Below are 19,480 nucleotides of genomic sequence, written 5' to 3' on the forward strand. Positions count from 1 at the left end.
CCATAGCAGTGCATCAACCACACCCTGGCCACCTTCTCTAGCGCAAAATGAAGTGCACCCACCATTCCTGCAGCAAACAGCACTCTCTCTTGTGTTTTTCTGAGAAACGTGCTTGCCTATGAAAATACCCCTGAGCAATTGGATATTGCTGTGGTTTTGTGAAGGCAAAAGCGTCTGTGAAGTGAGGTGCGAGGTGATTGTCCACGACAGGGCCGCAAAATTCACCGTAGTGCTAAGATAAGGGCCGAGCAATGTACGGTGAAGTGTAGCTGCCACAGCCTTGTCACTATTCGGAGATGTTCGCAGCCTCGCCGTTGGCGGGACAAATTCCTCTCCAATTGCACATAGAATTCTCGAGTCCGCCCTCACCTTCCTGACCTCGACAGAGACTCACTGTGCGTTGCTCGATTGAGTGCTTGACAATATGGCTACGGAAATAGGTAACAAAGCATGGGAAACAGTAAGTCGAAGTCTTCGTTATGCGCTTGCGCAACACTGACGGTGTATTCAGTTCCTGGACCAACACAACTCAATCGTGTCCTTACTGGATACTCATGCCTCGTTACTCGTCGAGATGCGGAAACTCTGCGATGACAAGAGCGCCACACGATCATTGATTCTGGGGCGTCTCAACGTCACGGAGAAGTCAATCGCAACATTCAAACAGTCAACAGAGTCATTGCAAGAAGTGATGAAGCGAGAGGAGCAGGTCGTCGGTGAGGAATCGAAGGCACCTGAAACAGAGGTCCCGACTATCCCAATTCGTCCGACAAAGAAGCCGACGTCGCAGAAGTCTGTAAAGGCCGTACCTGACCCGAGCGGCTTCTTTACCATCGACCCTAACCCCACACCAATTGAACAGCTCTACAAACAGAAACCGGGCAAAGAGAAGCCAGCTGGCTTGGCGAAGGCAAAAGAGAACCCAAAGCGAAAGGTGGAAGCTGATCGGCCGCCCCGAGCGGAGCAGGCAAACGAAGAAGAGCCAAAACGAAAGAGATCTAAGAAGGACCACGAGCGCAAAGTCACACCTCCGCCTCCTGCCGAGGACGAGAAGGCCGAAGGGGTGCAGGAACCCGATGACGACGACGACGACTTCGTGAAAGCAGTGGAGGCAAGGGCCAAGGCCAGGGAAGAGAAGAAGAGGGCCAAAGCAAACAAGAAACGGAAGCGACAGAGTGACGACTCGACAGAAGGTGCGAACTCTACCAAGAACAAGAAGCGGAAAGGGGACCACGAAACCAAGTCTGAAGCTTCAGCACCGCCTGCGGTCGCACAAGAAGAACAAAAGCAAAATGACAAGAGACCGTTTGCGCAAGCAGACCTCGACCAAGATGCCGATAGTGGAAAGACTGGCGGGCGGAGAAAGAGACTGCGGAATGGCAAGCAGTCAAAGGCGTGAGAGAGATCCTTTTGCAAAATGCCGTTGAGTTCTTGGATAGCTGATGGTCCTCTTGATCCAGGACGCGGCGCGAAGGAAGCGTCCGACACTGAAATCTCTCTGAAAGGGTACCTTCACCACGAATCAGCATGTTCCCGGTCCAAAGCCAGTATCCTGCAATTGGCTGTTGATATTGCGTCGTGTAACCTAATGAACACTTGACACCACACCCTCTCATGTAGTCCTGACTGCAAAATCCTGCGTGTCGCGTCTCTGTACAACGTTTGCGGCGTGCATAAAGAGCCCATCCGGTCTGCTTTTGCATGTCAATCTTCCCACCCCGACTTTGAGTGCAGGGCATATCCTAGCAATTGTTGAACGTTCCTGCTGTCATAATTTCTTTTTTTCTCGTGACCGAGACGAGGCATTGGCCATATTGAATGTTGAGTCGACGCTGATACCCCATCCCCACTGCTTCGATTCAGTGCATCAAATACACCATGCTCACGCGAGTTACGCGCGTCTGTAAGCTCAACCTGCCAGCCCACCTTCAGCGGCACTCCATCGAAAGGAAGAGCTCAGGTATCGCTGGTATGACCATTGGTTCCCTCTTCCAACACAGACAGAAAGCAATACGGCTCACAGTGCCGTACAGGGCGCTAAACATGAGCAATCCAAGCATGTCCGGCCTCGCAACCCGCATTTTTCCTCCTCCCATATCACCCAGAAGCCACTCGCTTCCGTCTCAACCGAACCGGTCAAATCTCAAAGTAACTACGGGTACCAGTTCAACAGCCATCCAGCAACCTGCACCAGCAGCTCAGGCGCCAACCCATCGGAGATCACACGCCTGCCACGCCCCGATCATATTCCATTACCGTGAAGAGAAGTCCCGGCGTGAACAAACTGAAGAGAGTGAAAAGGTGACGGACGACCTGAAGAAGCAGGGTATCAAGGTACGGGACTTCCAGGCTGAGGTCGACGAGCAGAGGTTCGGCTGCGGCCATGCTTGTGGTAAAGCGAGGGGCGGATCGAACAACAGTGGGGCCGAGAAGCACTGACTGACAAGCCTTCTCAACGAGTTTTGCGGTTGAGGCAACCGTGTCTGGGAGCTGAGTCGGCCGAGTAGGATTGTGGTCGAACCAGATCAGTTCTGGGGCTGCTTTTGTCTGAGTCCAGCATCGTTGATCTTCAGACTTGGGAACCAAAGCTGGCGTTCAATATAGGTCTGCACCAACAAAAGTTTGTGTCTTTCAACCCTTCTCCTTTCTCGCCTGCACAACCTCCTCATCTTTCTCCTTAAGCTGCTCAACTTTCTTCTCTTCCTGGTTCCACACATGCCAGACCTGGTCGACTATCATGGACCAATAGCCTTCGCCCTGATCAAGCTTCTCCTGCTCCTCCTTTAGTCGCTGTTGCTTCCAGTCCTCCTGAGCTTGGTGCTGCAAAGTTGAGCCCTGCACGAGTCTCGGGGATGACTCTTCGAGTAGTCTGCCCGATTCCTGCACCGGATTCGCACCTTCCTGACCCGGTAATCTCGACTGTTCTCTTGACATGAAGCGCCGTGAAGCGTAGCCCATGATTCCCAATCCTGCCCGCTCTCTAGCTTGGTAGTCCGCCGACGCGATGAGTGCGCCTGACAAAAAGAACGTGTAGAGGTCTAGTTTTCGCGGTGGAAGAGCGATCAGCACAGGGGCCAGAACACATGCTGCGAGGGTCGAGGTGTGCAAGAAGCGGTTGTAGTCAGAGAAGATCGTCCGGCGTCGGACCAGATCCTGGTCGACATCCGGCTGAGAGGACGCCATAACAGGTCGACTGAGGTATGGATGAAGTTGTAAAGGCCCGCGACTCCGCTAGCTACCTAGGAACTGTCATGCATTGTCCTAGGTCTGAGAGCACACGTGGGAAAGTGCCCGCAATTGATGTTGAGTGTCGAGACCTTCGTGCTTGTACTTTATGATCCGCCGTAATATTTTCTCCGCAGTAGCTTATATCCTTCGGCGCGGCAGTAGATGAATTCGTGCACACTTTCGACAAGAAAAATCGTCTCTTTCGATTGTCCAGGCGTGAGAGAGCGGGAGCCCCCTCACGTTGCATTATGTGGATTACTTAATAGCTATAACACCCAGCTATGATGCTTACAAGGTATGGTCCTCATGGAAGACTCCAGCACTAGCCTTGCATTTCTCTTGGATCGTGTGGAATCCGCCAGATAGTTGTAATCCCCCAAGGACGTGCACATTTTGTGATTACACCTTTCAAAAGAGGGTGTCTCTCGCAGACGACAAGCCGGAGAGCTCGGGTCACGCCATCGAGTTGTTAACTTCCTTTCGTCAATCGTGTTCCGTCTCTGCCGTTCCGCGACGCACAACTGACTGCAACAGAGATATCAGATGTTAGATTCATTGCCGACCCAGGCTCGATGCTTGCCTTCAAGCTGATGTCTCTCTGGAGTTGGGTGGTGTACAGGTTTGTGAATTCGAAGGCACCAGAGCACATAGTCCTCCACAGGGAGCAGATTTTTCATGACCCCGTTGCATCGTAATGCGAACAAGGAAATCATGCCTCCTGCAACAGCGTCCAAGATGAAATGGTTTGCGGTAGCGACGATTACGACCAATATTGTAGTAGGGTATAAGCCGCCGATGAGTTCGCATATCAGCTTTGGGAAGGACGGTCCGCGGATGTGGAACCCAGTCTGTGAGCTCAGAAATGGCAGGGATATGCTGTAGCGTCTCGATGAGTGAGCGAGCGGCAGCCGCATCAGCGAAACTCCAACCAGCAACGAGTACCCGAAGTGTAGCGAGGGCATAGCAGCTGTTTCTCACTCAGAAACATATCACAACGCGTACGCAGACGGGTTCGGAGGTATCGTGCTCACCTAGCTGGTTTGTCCATTTTTTAGTATTGAAGGCGCTGATGGCGCCGTCTCGAGCATGTACGGTGTCAATGAATCCAAAGCTCCGGGCGATTTTGCCTGCCTCTCCAGGTAGTGTGGATTGTCCGAGCAAGCGAGGAGGCATGCATGGCCACATGCTGAAGACACAGAATGCTAAGAGGTTGCACAGTGCTAATGCCCGGCGTTTTGACTCATATAGCTCGGGGCCTTTTGTTGGGTCGACTTGCCAGCTCGAGTCGGCCTTCGATCTGTTACGTGTGATCGCGAAGTAGTAAAGGCCGACCAGGAAACTTATCGTTGCGGGCAGATGGACAAAACTATAGATTCGGTTGATCCACCACATCCAGTCAGTATGTTGAAGGAAGAACTGCTGGGTGGACAATTCCCAAAAGATGTGCAGCCGCTGCTCCATTTCGATAACGGCCAGGGCATGACAGCATGCTATGTCAATAGTATGATCAACAAAGCGTATAGCCAGTTGGCCTCGACCGAACTGGTAGACCTGTAATGCGTTAGGCTGTAAATTGTGAGGCGGGAGCTTGCTGGACGGACACCGTATATCAAAGCCCAGTACACAATCTCCACAACAAAAGGTAAGCGCAAGAGTACCCTGCTGAGTGTCCTGCTTCGAAACACGGTCGTATCGGGTGTCTCCACAGTCCTCTGGTATCCAAACAGTGATATTTCTCTGCTTCGCCAGCGGCTGTGTCCTTCGGTGCGCTCATTTTCGGCAGTGGGCAAGTGTAGTGCTAATTCGTGACCAGGATCTTCTACTCGTAACTCATATGAGATTTCCGAGGTTCGAAGTATCGGCGTCTTGAAATCCCGATTTATCCACGCTCCTAGACAGATGATGAGAGTCCCCCAGGACGGCTCGCCGAGCCCCAGAAAACCCATTTCGGTGTTAACGAAAGCTAGGGGCGTTGCCAGCCGACATTGAAACACGTGTAGGAATCGATGGATCGTCGTTGAGGACTATTGCCGCGCCCGATTGCCGGAGAAGGTCGTAGCTCTGAGTGCCCGACAGGCAAGCAAGTACGGGCCGGAGACATCTATCTCAGAAACCCAGCTCCAGGGTCAGATTTGAATCGCCGAAGAAGCACACTTTCCCGAAACGGATACCGTTCCTTCCAGCCCAACTTACCGGAAGGGTCGACCGTGATATAGGAGACTGAGAAGGCGCACAGGGAAATGACGAGCAAGAAACCAACAAGGATAACATCTGCATATGGTCGACTCGGCCGCACAAGGACGCACCTGATCGTGCAACCCCCACTCTGGCGGAGTTGCCGGATACAATGGACCCTACGCCTTTGGCAGAGTGGCAACGCATCTCAAAATCATGGATGAGATACGGTCAAGCGAGACTCCACGACGAACCTTGATTTGTAGTCTGTGCATGAGCACAAGTGAGGCACGCGACACCAGCGCAAGGAGAAGGGACACAGATAGGGTAACGGGAATGTCAGGCTCCGTGAGGCTTCCAGGCTCAGTCCACGTCACCCGCCATAGCCGAGTTTGACTGGCTGAATGGGCTGAGGACATTACCGGAAGGAGACGCATGTGGTCAGATAGGTTTGCGAGATGCTGGTCATGCTTTTTGTCGTGCTGTTTGACGCTCAAATCCAACGCAATTGGTGAAACCTGCCGGGTATGGATAAGGTCAGCGGGTTATGCAACCCAGCATGTGGAACGGCTCTCGAAAGGCCTGAAAAACAGATCTGGTTGGTGTGGAGGACCTTGCTCCATGCTTTGTGCCTTCAGAGCAAACTGAAGCACATGACGAGCCGGCTCCCGCAGGCTATCTTCCCTAAGCCCAATGGTAGGCCGGGTCCGAACAGCTGTCAATATCAATCTGCCTGTGTGGGGTTGTGGTGGTCGAAAGGGAAATTGGTAGTGTAAGGTGACGAATCGGAAGTGGAGGAGAGGGAAGCTCACAAGCACGTGAGAGAACGTATTGTCACGTGATTGCACGTGAGTCGCTAGTTTCTTACTAACCTCTTACCAAGGTACTTCATGGTTTTCTGACTTCTTCACTTCCTCTATGCTGTCCGAGCTATTGCACAGAAGCTAGAACGTCATCTGCACTTGAAGTCTTTGTTTCTACTGCTAGGCTATGTCTACCTAGATGTGCCGATCTATGGAACAGCAGCACTGGTATTCCTGTCTATCTACAGACGTGCCCAAGCTTCCTTCAACTTCCAAGTTGTCGTGTGCAGACACAAGGCTTGAATGGAAGGTATCCTGCGAACCTCTGGCACACAAAACTATGCTCGTTATATGACTACATTTTCCGCCGTCCATGACATCGAGCACCTTTGTATATTGAGCTTACCGTTGGGAACGATGTCAACACGCAGAGCTACCAGACATCTCTATTTCCATCATTCTCACTATGCAAGCAAGCACGTCGTTAGACGTGTTCGGTAAAAATCATAACCCTGAAGAGAAGACTATAACGCACATGTCGTAACCGCGGAGTATTCGCGAGGCTGACAACTTTAGGGCATTTCTGGCCACTTCTTGGACGTCTACTCAGCCTTCAAGACGTGGCCACCGCCCTGCTATTCATGCCGTCGATGCTTGCTGACCCTCAACCGCAATTAGCACCGCCGGTCCCATTATCTGAATTGTGATGTGATCACACATAGCCGCGACATTGTGATTGCGGTCACGCGTCCCAAGGGCCCTCTTCGCGGCCGACAAAGCACGTGACTAACATTACCGGAGTGAATACGGAGTAGCACAGTGATGACTGTTCATTCACTGGGTCAGTCACTGTCGTGCTCTGTGCTTCTCCGTTCATATTACTCTGGCTCATCTTCGGCTCATCTTCGGATCATATTCGGATAATCATCTTTTTGCCCCCATTGTTCTAAGGATACCCATTCATGATGTCAACGCTCCTGGAGCTCCCAATAGAGATCGTGGCAATGATCGTCAGGTTCGTATTTGAGCAATACACAGTCATTCCGGTGAAGAAAACCACGCGACAGAGTACCAGACTCAGGCTCAAGAGAGAAGCTACCGCTCTCGCGAACCCAATGGAAGCCGTTGAACACAGCAATCCTGGCACAAATCTCCCAGCGCCTGTCTCAGCCCCTTTCGACCCCTTCAGCTTGTTCCATGTCTGTCAGGCGCTTTACAAGAATAAGCTCCTCAGAGCCATTGCTTTGAGGCGTATGACGGTCATGGTGGAGGAGGATACATTCCTGGAAGTCGTCAACGCAGGTCGCCGTCTCACACATCACAAGGGGGAAGCAGGATTGGTCGGCTCGATGAGACTCGAATAGAACTCGAGATCTCCGAGCCCAAATCCTTCACGCGTCGCAAGACTATTCCCCTCCCTGATGAAGTTCACCATCGAGGAACGGCGCAGCATGTTTTTCTCCAGCCGAAACGCTGCGTCGGAGCTCGAAGCTGCCTTCGAAAGCGCTCAGAAGGCAAACAGCAACATTATCGTGTATCCCGCCGAATTCGTCATCCATGAGCGAAGCCTCCATAGCGGCCGAACGAACACGATGGAAAAGAGGTTCGCGCTAGATTACTTCCTCAGCAAGGGGTTCCTAGTCCGATTCGAACTCGCGCCATGTGGCAACCAAATTGGCAATTGCTCCCGACCTTGGAAATGCGGGTCTGTTGCAACCTTGGTTTCGCCCTGCACCCAGAACGGGTTCGTACCTTATTCCCGACGCCTTTGGCTGAATGTGCATGTCTTGATCACATTTATCAGCCGCGAACACGACGATTTCGAGACATGGCGAGGCAGGGTCGTAACATCTGAGGTTCGCCTTGAACTTAACACCTCCAGTATCAAAGCAGAGGCAACCTCACGGCCAAGCGGATTTCCAACCTACATACCCGAGCCAGCTCGTGGTACTAATGGAAGAAGAGCGCCCATCCAGCATCAAGTCATCAGGAGATTCCGACGAAATACTTAGGCCATCCAGGATGCGGAAGGAGGTCTGGGCACGTCTACCATTCGACGGCGATACGAGCAAGAACGGGCTCTCCGGTTGACGATCTTGAACGCCTGGCAGGGATGGATATCAGCATTCAGGAGATCAGCACTCAGGATATCAGCATCTAGGATATCAGCATTCAGGATATCTGCATTCAGGATATCTGACGGAAGGCCGGGCATCCCATCAGTTGGACATCATCCAAGGCGGAGAGACGGTGGATGTGCCTTGATATGTGGTTCAGCATGGCAGCGAACAGCTGAGGATGGGTATGCTGAGACGTCTCGGCCCGGGCAGTTCAGCGGCTTGGTTTATCGAGATGGACTGATTGAGAAGCTCGGGATGAATCCACTTCTGCTTCGTGGCATGCTATGGCATTGGTCCTTGAGGGCAATAGCTCTGCATTGCTGGAGGGGGGACCTGAGCAGCGACACTTCGTTTCGTCGAAATCAGAATAGTCAGCGGTAGATGGTCAGTCAATCACAAACTTGACCATTGATCCACCTTCCGTCTCCAGTGACGAAGACGTCCAATTAACCGATAACTTCCTGTGTCCTCTAACATGCTTGGGTGCTCTTTGCCAAGCACCTCAGCCGCAATAGGAACTGAAGAATGGGAGTGGCCTATCGTTGCACATAGACGACGTTCTCAGACGAGAATTATAAGAATTGATTCTGGAAGAAAGTATACCCTCCCATTCGGCGCTGCTGGTACCGGAACCTGATATACTGCAGCTGTGCCGGCTTCCCGAAATTGCAAACTTGGTCACGAATCAACTACCCATCAATTCAAAATATCCATTCCCTCGATTGCTACTATGCATACTCCGTGAACACATCATATTCACCGCGCATATCTTCTTCTTCTTCCATCACGCCACAGCCTTCTTCACGACCCCGACCTCCTCATCCTGCTTGAGTATATCCGGCACGGGCCCGACAGGCGTGATCCCAAACGGATTAATCTGCTTGTGACTCTTCGTGTAATGCTTCTTGATATGTTCAAACTGCGTCGTCTCCCCGAACGCCGGGATCGTCCAGTAGAGGTGCCTCAGCCACCGATGCAGGTGGGGGTATCCGGACCGTATATCCCGCAGATTACACTTGAAGTGCTGGACGTAGACGGGGTCGAAGCGCACAATGGTTGTGAACAAGCGCACATCCGCCTCTGTGAGCCTGTCGCCGAAATAATACGGGCCTTGCGATGAAGACTCCGCGAGGATCTGCTCGGTGCGGTCGAGCGACTTGAAGAGTTGGTGAACATTCTTCTCGTAGGCTTCCTGGGTGGTGGCGAACCCGCTCTTGTACACGCCGTTGTTGATGTCGTCGTACGTCCAGCTATTCACGTCGTCGATCTTGGCCTTTAGGTCGTCTGGATACAGTACCACGTCTTTATATTTCGCGTCGACCAGGCCGTCAAAGGCCGTGTAGAACATGCGGATGATCTCGGAGGACTCGTTGCTCACGATCGTCTGCTTCTTCTTGTCCCACAGGGTCGGGACGGTGAAGCGGCCCTCGTAGTTCGGGTTCACGGCGAAATATAGGTCGCGCAGGTGCGTGTTGTTCGGGTGTAAGGGGTCGGGCGTCGTGTTTTCGCCGGGCACGGTCTCGTCTTGTGTGGCGAAGCGCCAGCCTTGACCACCACCGGCGCTCGTTAGTTTAAGTTGTCCGGCGATTCGATGAGGGGGCGGGCCGCTACCTTTTTCCGCCATATGCCAATGCACGCTGGTGAAGGGGATGATGTCTTCCAGGCCCTTCAGCTTCCGTACGATAAGTGTCCGGTGGGCTGTTTGTGCCCGATCAGTTAGCGCTGCTTCCTTTCTGTGGACAGGCCACACTCACCCCAAGGACACGCGTAGCTGACGTAGAGATGATACCGCCCCTTCTCCGCGGGAAACTCGGCATTGGGATCACTCGAGATCCAATTCCGGAACGAGGACGCCTGTCGTTTGAACTCGCCGGACTTGTCGCCCGGCTTCACCCAGTCCGTGATGCCGCCTTTGGCCTGTAAATGTGAGAACTCTGCATTCAGCGACGGTTTCAGAAAGTAGAAAGCAACAATCGAGACAATAACAGCGAAGATGGACGTGGCATAAACAGAGCTGCTCCGTACCGACGACATTTGGGATTCCAGCTGTGCCGGGGCGCCCGAGGCCTTCGAGGGATCGCCTTTGGTTGCTTGCGAAGACATGTGTGCTAGCTGTTGTCGTGCACGTGCGAGGATTCTGGACATAAGGGTGATCCGGAGCAGCTGAATTGGTAGAAGGGACAAGCACAGCTTTTGTAGCTTCGACGAAACCTCAAAGTAATTAGCCCGTACTCATCGCAGCACGGCGCCCTACACGGTGACCGATCGCTTCGATGACACAACGTGGGGTTTTCGCGCCGCTGAGGGGCAATCAGCATGGCTCCCTGCAAGCTCTAAAGCTAATCATGACGAGCAGGAAAGCCACCCAGTGACTAAACATGATGTCCTGACTAAAGATGCAGTAAGACTATCGCAACATGTGGCAATACGGGCTTTCCACTTGCGGCGAGAAAATCAACACGCGGAATTTTCGTCAACAAAACTCCATAATGGCGATATTGGCACTTCGGGCCTGTGTTACACTATTGACGATCGTGTATGTTCTCATAGCCAGTCTTGATACAGAGTCGAATGAGAACCTCTATCCTCTATTCTTCCACATCCTGTCGAAATTCCTAGTAGTCGCTTTCCATGCCTTCCAGGTCTACCAATCTGACTAAACGCCAACCTGCAGTACGTCCGTCCAAGGCCATATGAAGCCAATGTCTGAGTCGTCCTCTACTTCTTGTACTTGACCATCACGTACGGGATCTCGACGTCCTCTTCGGTCGTGTCTTCGGCCGTAATCTCAAAGATAATGTTCTTCTGGTGCTCAGGAATTGGCTTGCGACTGATCGTCTCCAACAATTTGCTCATCTTGAGAGGCATGCGGTCCTTCGTCTTGTTGGGCGGGTAGAAACTGGCATAGAGCAAGCTGACTCCGGAGCTGACCATGGTCACACTCAGTCCAAGGTCTTCGAAGTGTTTCAAGAACTCGGTCAACGTGATGTCATCCACCTCGAACCGGTCCCAGAGCTTGTCAATGGTGACTTCACCGTTCTTGCCCTGGTACTTGCCCTTTGGACTGGCAATAGGTTCGCTAAAACCGAAGAATGGCAGTGCCAGATTGACGAACCCATTCTTGTATTGCTCAAGGTCGGTCTTGCCGTCCACAATCTTGAAGAGCTCAACGATCACCAGCCCTGTGACCAACGCGGTGGTGGTCGCGATGGCGGGAATGATCTTGCCAGCAATGAACTTTGTCTTGTGGCGATCCGCCACTGGAATGTTGTAGTTCAGTGCACGGAGATTGCTGGCACTTGTGATGAAGTCGATGTGGTGGTTGGTATCATCATCCTTCTCGAACTCCACGACATTGAGTCGGAAACCAGGCAGAGATTTGGGTGTGGGCAGTTCCGCGATAATCTTATTCAGCTCTTCAGCGTCGTCTGCGAAACTGGGCTGGGCGGCATTTGGATCCGGCTCTTTCTCGTCTGCTTGGATCTTCACATTGGCATCGGGTCTGAATTCAGGGATGATCATGCTGTCGATGACCTTGACATAATCTTCATGCTTGAGCTTCGGGACAGGAATGCCATAGTTGTAGGCACGAAGAGCGGCTCCGTGAACCACAAAGCCCATATGTGTCTCGTCCTTGGGATCGAAGTTGAGCGATGTCGGAGCGCGCTTCGGTCCAGACCAGAAGTCGGCCCCCGATGAAGTCTTGGAGTCCTTGGGGAAATTGTACAGCAATTGTTCGATAGCATTGTGATACTGCTTCTCAAACTCGATCCGCGCCCAGCTGATACAGTCGTTGAAGTCGGACGGCTTGTTGGTCACTAGATACTCCTTGAGACTGTCGAGGATCATCTTTTCATTGCCTTGTTGTTTCAGAGTGGTATTGATGTAATCTGGTTGGGACATGTACAGGTTGACCGTTTCCGGGGGGCCGACGAAGTACGACTGGAACAAGTCACGGGCCCAAGCAATGGTATGCTCAATCTTGTTGGGGAAGCTTCGTAGTGTACACATGGGGAATGATTGCTCAGGCGGATCCTGTGAGCTGGAATACGATTCGGTCAGGCGTGGCAGAATGACCTGGGTATTGCCTTTCGTTCCGAGCGTACCGCTTTCGAGCAATGGCTTCATGAAGAACACGCATCTTCTGTCCACGTAGGTACGGGCTTCGACGTTGTCCAATGCATTTGTGACAAAATCAAGCTCATGCCAGAATTCTTCGTTGAAGATATCCTCGCTGTCAGGCCCAATTCTGTCCGTCATGATGGTGAATTTACCCTTGAGGTCAGGATTCATGGCCTGGGCTGCCTCTGCCGCGACCTCGCTCTTCTGCTTGCCGACGTCCTTGGCCCTGAACAAGAATTGACGGTTGAGGTTGCTCTTCTCGATGGAGTCGTTGTCTGTGACGGTAATATGCCCCTTGGGACCGCTTCCTAGGCCAATCATGGCGTAGTTCTTGAGCATCTCACAACCGATGGCGCCAGCGCCAACCAAGAAATTCTTCACATTGGAGATCTTTTCTTGAAACTCTTTGCCGAATACTGCAATCTGGCCGTCGTATCTGCATCCAATGGGCTTGCAAAGCTCCTCATTCCTGGCCACCGACGTCGGAATTGATTCTAAAGAATCAAAATACATCCACTGTACAACTGGCGTAAATTTTCCAGACACAGCCTTGAGAACTTCCTGTGCAGTCAGACCACCAAAGAATGCGGCCATTGGACTGATATCACCTTGAGCCTGGTAACTCAGCTCTGTGATCAGTTTGTCATCGATTTCAACCTCTTCACCGCTTTCCTTCGCCAATTTCTTGGTGATCGCAATGACTTCCTTTGCGTCTTCGTCATTGTGTGGTCGTGGGAATGAGCCCTTGTTCTCTTTGAACTGGTGGAGCGCCTGGATGCCGACATGAAGTTGCGCAGGTCGGTCAAATTTCGCAAAGTCGGACATGAGGATTTCAGGCTTCTTGATCTGTTCGGACAGGGGCTGGAATTGGAGAACCTTTGGCATCTTGACTTGTGCCCAGAGACCGCCTCCTTCGTACTTGCCCAGACCTGAGACATCGCCGATGGAAAACGAGTACGGTCCTTTGACTGTAATTTTTCGGGGAGCTGTACCATTCAAGCCTTCCAGGCCTTTGACTTCGGCGAACTCGACATAGTCACCATCTTCAAGTCCGTGTCTCGTCTCATCAAGAGCCGATACCAGACCAGTCTCATCGATGTCTGCAACAATGCCACTGATTGGGTTCTCGCCCGTCACGTCGCCCACTGTGAAATCCTTTCCGAAGTCTGTGAAGATATAACCAAAGAGACCAAACGTATCGGCAATCACCAAGTAGATCCCGTTCTGGTGGCAGTAATCGGAGATTGTGAGCTGGTCCTTGAGGGACGTGTTTGTCAGGACGATGACTTGGTATTGTTTGAGGTGGCTCAGATCGTCTGTCAATGATTTCGCTTTGGAAATGGATATGGGAGTATAAGCGTTGAGTTCAGCCACGCGGGGCGCCGTAACCTCTGCTCTAGGCTTGCCGACGTCTTCGGCGTGCAGGAAGAATTGGGAGGAGAGGTCGGCAATGGCAGCCGGTTCAGGGTCGAAGAGAGTCAGAGACTTGACGCCAGCCAGGGCAATGTTCTTTGCAATTTCGACACCTAAGCCCTTTAATCCAACGATGAGGACGTTGGAGGCGCCCATACGCTTCATAGCCTCATGTCCCAGAACGTAGAGTTGTCTGCTGTAGAGGGACTCATCGATCTCGCCATTCTGGAGCTGCTGAATGGCAGCCCCAGGATTGTCAACATCCATCAACTGGTCTGTCATGATTTTCTTTTCTGGCCGGGAGACGTCTTCGGAGGAAGCCTTTCTTTTGCTACCGGCCTTTATAGTATCTGGGATCTCGGCGTGAGGTGAAATGATGACAGTGGCCTTGCCTGCGGCAAGACCTAGACTGATAGCACGAGTGATCCGAAGAGCGACACTGCTGCTTCAGATGGGTATTTGGAGTGGCGGGGGAGGAGAGCGACGGAAACTGACGGGAGGTGATGGGAGGCGAGTCAGAAAGAGTTTGGAAGGAGTGACAGAGACCTAGGCCTCAAGACGCTGAATATGAAGAAAGGACGAAAGTTGACGGGCGCAGGCAAGGCTCATACGGCAAACGCAGGTGTGTTTTGTGCTATTAGTCAAGAAGATTCGCGAACTGAAGTGAGCAATTGGTGATGGCGGCCTCCGGATCAGGGTGACAGATCGATCAGTGATGCAATAGCCGCCTGCCAGGCACGATACGGAGCATGGGGGGCACCTACTGTAGGAAATGGGGTTGCCTGCAACGGTGGACTGCAGACTCCCTTGACGCCTCGAGAACCCGCTTCAATTGTACTCCGTACACCGCTGCCCGCTGGTCTTATTCTCTCCAGGCAAGGCATGGGCGGTCTCAAAACCTCCACGAGGGACATCCTGCAGACGCATAGTTAGACACGATCCTCTACACCTCGGTCTAACCTCAACATCAGCTCAGGTAGACGATGTTGGACCGAAGCACTCTCGACGCGTGATTCTCCCAACCGCGACTTGACCGTGTTTTCAGTCATTACCGTTTCACCGCACTTCGCGTTCGCTATGCGCCTCGATCCTTTCCGATGTGTCGCTTCGAACTCGTTGGGCGGCTTATCCTCAGGTTCCAACGGCCACACGACTTCCCTTCCTCATTTGAGTTGTGCGACGACCCTCGACCCTGCCGCCGCACGCAACCTACAAAATGCTTCATGAGATCCTCTTGTCCCTGTCCGGTCTCCAGTCGCCTATATGGTCGCAAGCACGGGTACGACCATCAGGAGAAGGAGACCAGGAAACGCCATTCAACCAATATGTTTCACCCCCGGAACGGGTTATGCTAGATACCCTAGCTCGCCTACATGACTTGCATGTCCAGATCAGAACGACGACGACGCAGTTGTCCAAACATCACAAGTCGATGGTGTGCCGAGCGGTGAGCTCCTCAGTAGCAGACGTTCACTTGGGCTCGTTCTTGAGCAAGATTATACAGGTGGAATCTGCCATTCTCCGAAAGGATGCAGGATACGTGGCAGCGTATGAGATCGTGCCTTTGAGCACCATCGTGGCCGAGTTTTCACCCTGGACTAGACGGTTGGAGTGGCTATGGTCAGTAGTCCAGCATCTCGACCCCAGTGCCGCGCAGAGTGCAAGGAAACGCCCGCCATCCGGAGCCAGCATTCTCGATCTGCTAGAAGATGAAACACATACAGGTTACTCGGACATTGAAGAAATGGCTGTGGCACTCTTAACAGTTGCTCAGAAAAGTTGGATGCGAGCGACGTCGCTCTGGGTCCTCTATGGCAAGCTTCCTGCCGCTGGGAATCAGGACTTCTGCGTCAAACCGAATCCAAATCCGTCGTCTGCCATGGATGAGTTCATCATTGATCCTGCATTGGCTCCTAAATTGTTGAGGCGGGGGGCAATCCAAGCATTACTCTCAGCCGGTAGTGCGTTGAGCCAGCTGCGTTCGCAAGCCACTTCTGGTGCAGCTGCGTTACAGGCCTTCGAAGACCCGTCCATGGCTCTGTTACAGAACCATCTCACAGTGCTTTGCTCGTTGCAGTACCCATTGAACCCAACCCTGTTGGGGAGTGCGTTACTGGCCATCAACCAGAGCATCTCGGAAAACGCCCTCTCTCAAATCCTTCCCCGGTCCTTAGTAATGCAACTTCTTCAGGTCATTTTGCGTTATATGCTCCTTGGTCAAGGCGAGTTTGCGGTATCTTTGATCAGGCATGCAGATGATAGACTTCGTGGCCGCCAGCAGACACTGGCAACAGCTCGTCCGATTCGAAAGATCGGAAGACTGGACGACCTAGCAGTGAAGGAGGCGGAACTGAATGGTGTGCTGGCCAAAACCATGGCGGAGATTGCAGCTTTACAAAGGGAGGATGACCTTGAGGACGACACCTTCCATCTCGCCAGACAGTTTTTGTCTCTCAAAGCAGCGCCGAGTGAGCACAGCATGCGCCTCATAGCCACACTGCTGCCTACGCCCACACTTCTGCGCCTTGCTTTCCCGGCACAATCGCCACTGCACATATTCTTGTCCTCGGACGATGCCAAGATCTACGCCCACATCAACGCCTATCTGCTCTCCATTCATCGAGCAGAACTACATTTATCGGCACTATGGAGGCTGTCATCTCATCGCCGATGTCACCCGAGCCCTCTGGGACCACCGAGAAGCACTTCACAGTCTGGACGAGCAAGACTGGAAGCTGGCAGGCTGAAAGATGCCCAACGCAACTCAAGGACCAGAGGTCATTGGACCTGCGCGAGCAAGCTCTTGTTCCTGGTCAATGAGCTTCAGGCATATCTGCAGGGCGAGGTGATTCAGAGCAGTTGGACTCATTTCCGCGAGTGGCTGGAGGGCAAGGACTCACATCACCTTTCTTCTGCAAGGTCATCGAGGCCAACCACAGCGTCGTCGGCTGGAGAGCCGCCTATGTCTGAAGCCGTCGGCCGCGACAAAGAGAGGGTGCCCACTGATCCTCGCGCGCTGGCCGACGCGCATCGGAGGTATCTACATGCATTGAATGCAGCTCTTTTCCTCGCAAACGACGGCTTCATCGAATCACTAAAAGAGCTTCTTGACCAAATCGATCACCTCGTCGCCCTCTTCTCGCGGCTTCAGACAGTCTGGCAAGGGCTAGACCTGCAGGATGACGAGGGTGTGGTTGACGCCTTCTCCAACTATGCACAGGACGAAGTGGAAGTGCTCGCCGAGATGGACCGGACTAGGAGCGCTGTTGAAGCCTCGCTTTCAAAGATTGTCGACAAGATTCGTGACATGGAGAAAGAAAAGGAAACGGGGAGCGGCGTGAGCAGTAATATCGATGACGGCATGAGTGAGATGAATTTGGATGGAACCGAGACAGACTTTGTGCCCTGGCAGGCAAGGACTGTCGTTGACCGATTAGTTATGAAGCTAGATGGACTTTTTGGGAGGCAGGACGAAGACCGCCACGAGCTCATTGACGGCTATGATGATGACTAATGACTGGAGGTCCCGAAGTATTGTTACCATCAGTCTACGATTTGACGACGGCCGCGATACAGGCTACGATCAGCCCAGAGCCTAGTTACCTAGGTGGATGAGGAAGTTGGCCATGTATTACTATTAAACAAACCCTACACAAGCACCATCGTTAGTTTGATCACCCTATGTTCAGATCATTCAAGAGCGGCGTGAAATAAATATCAAACGTGATGAAGATACAATCAGAAAAGCCGTCGACCTCATCCCCTTCCCTACGCAGCAAGAAGGCAGTCCGAAACTCTCAATACGAAAGCTGCTCCCACACAATCTCGCTGCTGTGGAGAAGGGTGTCCCGCAAGGGAACTTGGAGAATGGATAGACATGGTGTCATCATAAACAGGGCGGAAGGGATGAGCGGGTGATGGAAGGAGAAAAACGTACTTTGGGCTGAACTTTTGTCGTCTCGCAACCAACAACGCGCCCTGATAACGAGGGTTTCGATTTCTGTTTAGCAGAAGTTGTGGGTTAGCAAAGGTGTTCGTCAAACGTGAGATTTAGGGGTAGACAGTGATTGGACGGAGGAGATCAGACAAATTGGTAAGCTTTGGTAATGCTTTCTTCAAGGGAGATCAGAAGCAGAACTGATTATTGAGAACCTTTGATCATCATAGAGACGAGGTGATGGTGATAGGAATGGAAGTAGGCAGGGGAGATGTGGCAGCTTACCTAGCCTACGTTGCCTTTTCTGCACACGAAGTGAACAAGACCGTCACGGTTGCCGTCATATGCAAGAACCGAGCCTGGCAATGCTTTCCATTAGAGATGGCCTTGACATAAGAAAACTTGGGAGGCTTGTGGAAGGGAATGATGTGTCAGATGGTAGTGCATGTTGAGTTCGAGGCTCATGAAGAATCGCCGGAACTGAAGTATGATAGGCTTCATCAGAGGAGGGGAGTAGGGCGAACCGAGGAGCTGCTCACACAGAAATCAATTAAAGGCGAGGGCGTAAGCGCACTGGAGCTCAATAGTTGGGCATTTTGATGGTATTGATGTGAGAGATATCGAACAGTACGGAGCACGTAGAGGGCAAAAAGTCAGAGAGCTGCAGTGAAAGAAATCTGAAATTGCGCTCGACAAATTAGCTTGTGGCTTGGCAACGCTATCCGGATGTGGCCTAGCCGCGTGTGTCAGTCGGGCTAGCGCGCCATGCTCTTGCAGGTGTCTTGCTCTTGACGTGAATTTCATCTCTTCGGCCGGTCACCAGCTCTTCTACAGTAATCAGCCTGATGCCATAGTCTCCCGCGCATAGTGCATGAACGATGCAGCCCGAAACGATGGTCCTAAAGTTGACACGTCGTCTGCCATCAGGATATATTCCCACATGGGGACACAAACCTCTGCCAACCAAACTGGGGGGCTCTCTTTCTCCACGGCTATACCAGCACAGTACCACTTCCCTGCTTACACTGATTAGGCAGCTGGTGCTGGTTCCATCTTGAGGAAAATGGTTCGAACTCGTGGGTACAGCCATCGCCATCAACGGGGATGGGGTCAGTTAACAGGTAGGGAATACGTAAAGGGGGAGGCAGTGTGTTGAAAGGTGGGCGGTGCTTTAAGGGAGAGGCTGCCTGAAGAGGACGGCTGTACGTCCACTGGGCAAAAGCAACTTTGACGCTCTCCTGTCTTGCCTGGCTTGACAAATCGACCTGGACAGGAAGGCTGAATTTTTCTTGGCTGTGTCACCGTCGACGCCGCCAGGATGCTGGAATGCTGGCTTTCAGCCTTGCATTACGGTAGCCAAGGCTCGCAGGACTGTGCTACACCAATCACCATGCTCGTATTCGGGTTATAGGCGGGAGGATACATTCGCCAGGTGGAAGTGAATGCGGGCTTTGGGTTTGAATCGTGCGAGTTTGACGAATACAAGGATGGTCGGCAATTATCATTGATGCACAGCGAACACCATGGACTTCAACCCTGTTTCCCCCTTGCACAAAAGAACAAGGCATGCTTCCCAAATCTCAATTGCAAGGGTGCCACTGCACTCGAGAAAACATATAAAACTACCTGCCCACGGACGAGCAGGTAGCTGAAGTGCAAGTTCAACAGACACCCCCGAAGTC

At 52.4% G+C, this 19,480-nt stretch overlaps 7 protein-coding genes across 7 annotated transcripts; 3 read left to right on the forward strand and 4 right to left on the reverse strand.

Moving 5' to 3' along the window:
* Positions 1-424: 424 nt before the first annotated feature.
* On the forward strand, positions 425-1,399 carry A1O7_08437 (uncharacterized protein; the record flags this gene model as incomplete). Its single annotated transcript, XM_007762429.1, has 2 exons — positions 425-460; positions 512-1,399. 2 exons carry the CDS (start codon positions 425-427, stop codon positions 1,397-1,399), a joined length of 924 nt encoding a protein of 307 aa, XP_007760619.1.
* Positions 1,400-2,058: 659 nt separating this feature from the next.
* On the forward strand, positions 2,059-2,439 carry A1O7_08438 (uncharacterized protein; the record flags this gene model as incomplete). Its single annotated transcript, XM_007762430.1, has 1 exon — positions 2,059-2,439. The coding sequence occupies one exon, from the start codon at positions 2,059-2,061 to the stop codon at positions 2,437-2,439; it is 381 nt and encodes a 126-aa protein (XP_007760620.1).
* A 192-nt stretch (positions 2,440-2,631) lies between these two features.
* Positions 2,632-3,183, reverse strand: A1O7_08439 (uncharacterized protein; the record flags this gene model as incomplete). Its single annotated transcript, XM_007762431.1, has 1 exon — positions 2,632-3,183. One exon carries the CDS (start codon positions 3,181-3,183, stop codon positions 2,632-2,634), a length of 552 nt encoding a protein of 183 aa, XP_007760621.1.
* A 650-nt stretch (positions 3,184-3,833) lies between these two features.
* Positions 3,834-5,174, reverse strand: A1O7_08440 (uncharacterized protein; the record flags this gene model as incomplete). Its single annotated transcript, XM_007762432.1, has 3 exons — positions 3,834-4,195; positions 4,260-4,779; positions 4,830-5,174. Coding segments are annotated over 3 exons (1,227 nt in total), but the record flags the coding sequence as incomplete, so codon positions are not given.
* A 3,936-nt stretch (positions 5,175-9,110) lies between these two features.
* On the reverse strand, positions 9,111-10,429 carry A1O7_08441 (ubiquitin-activating enzyme E1; the record flags this gene model as incomplete). Its single annotated transcript, XM_007762433.1, has 2 exons — positions 9,111-10,024; positions 10,081-10,429. The coding sequence occupies 2 exons, from the start codon at positions 10,427-10,429 to the stop codon at positions 9,111-9,113; spliced, it is 1,263 nt and encodes a 420-aa protein (XP_007760623.1).
* A 615-nt stretch (positions 10,430-11,044) lies between these two features.
* On the reverse strand, positions 11,045-14,143 carry A1O7_08442 (ubiquitin-activating enzyme E1; the record flags this gene model as incomplete). The annotated part of the gene is made up of 1 exon (XM_007762434.1): positions 11,045-14,143. One exon carries the CDS (start codon positions 14,141-14,143, stop codon positions 11,045-11,047), a length of 3,099 nt encoding a protein of 1,032 aa, XP_007760624.1.
* A 934-nt stretch (positions 14,144-15,077) lies between these two features.
* On the forward strand, positions 15,078-17,375 carry A1O7_08443 (uncharacterized protein; the record flags this gene model as incomplete). The annotated part of the gene is made up of 1 exon (XM_007762435.1): positions 15,078-17,375. The coding sequence occupies one exon, from the start codon at positions 15,078-15,080 to the stop codon at positions 17,373-17,375; it is 2,298 nt and encodes a 765-aa protein (XP_007760625.1).
* Between the last annotated feature and the right edge of the window lie 2,105 nt (positions 17,376-19,480).

The sequence above is a fragment of the Cladophialophora yegresii genome, assembly GCF_000585515.1.
Source record: "Cladophialophora yegresii CBS 114405 chromosome Unknown aczIN-supercont1.6, whole genome shotgun sequence".
Classification (NCBI taxonomy): Eukaryota; Fungi; Ascomycota; class Eurotiomycetes; order Chaetothyriales; family Herpotrichiellaceae; genus Cladophialophora; species Cladophialophora yegresii.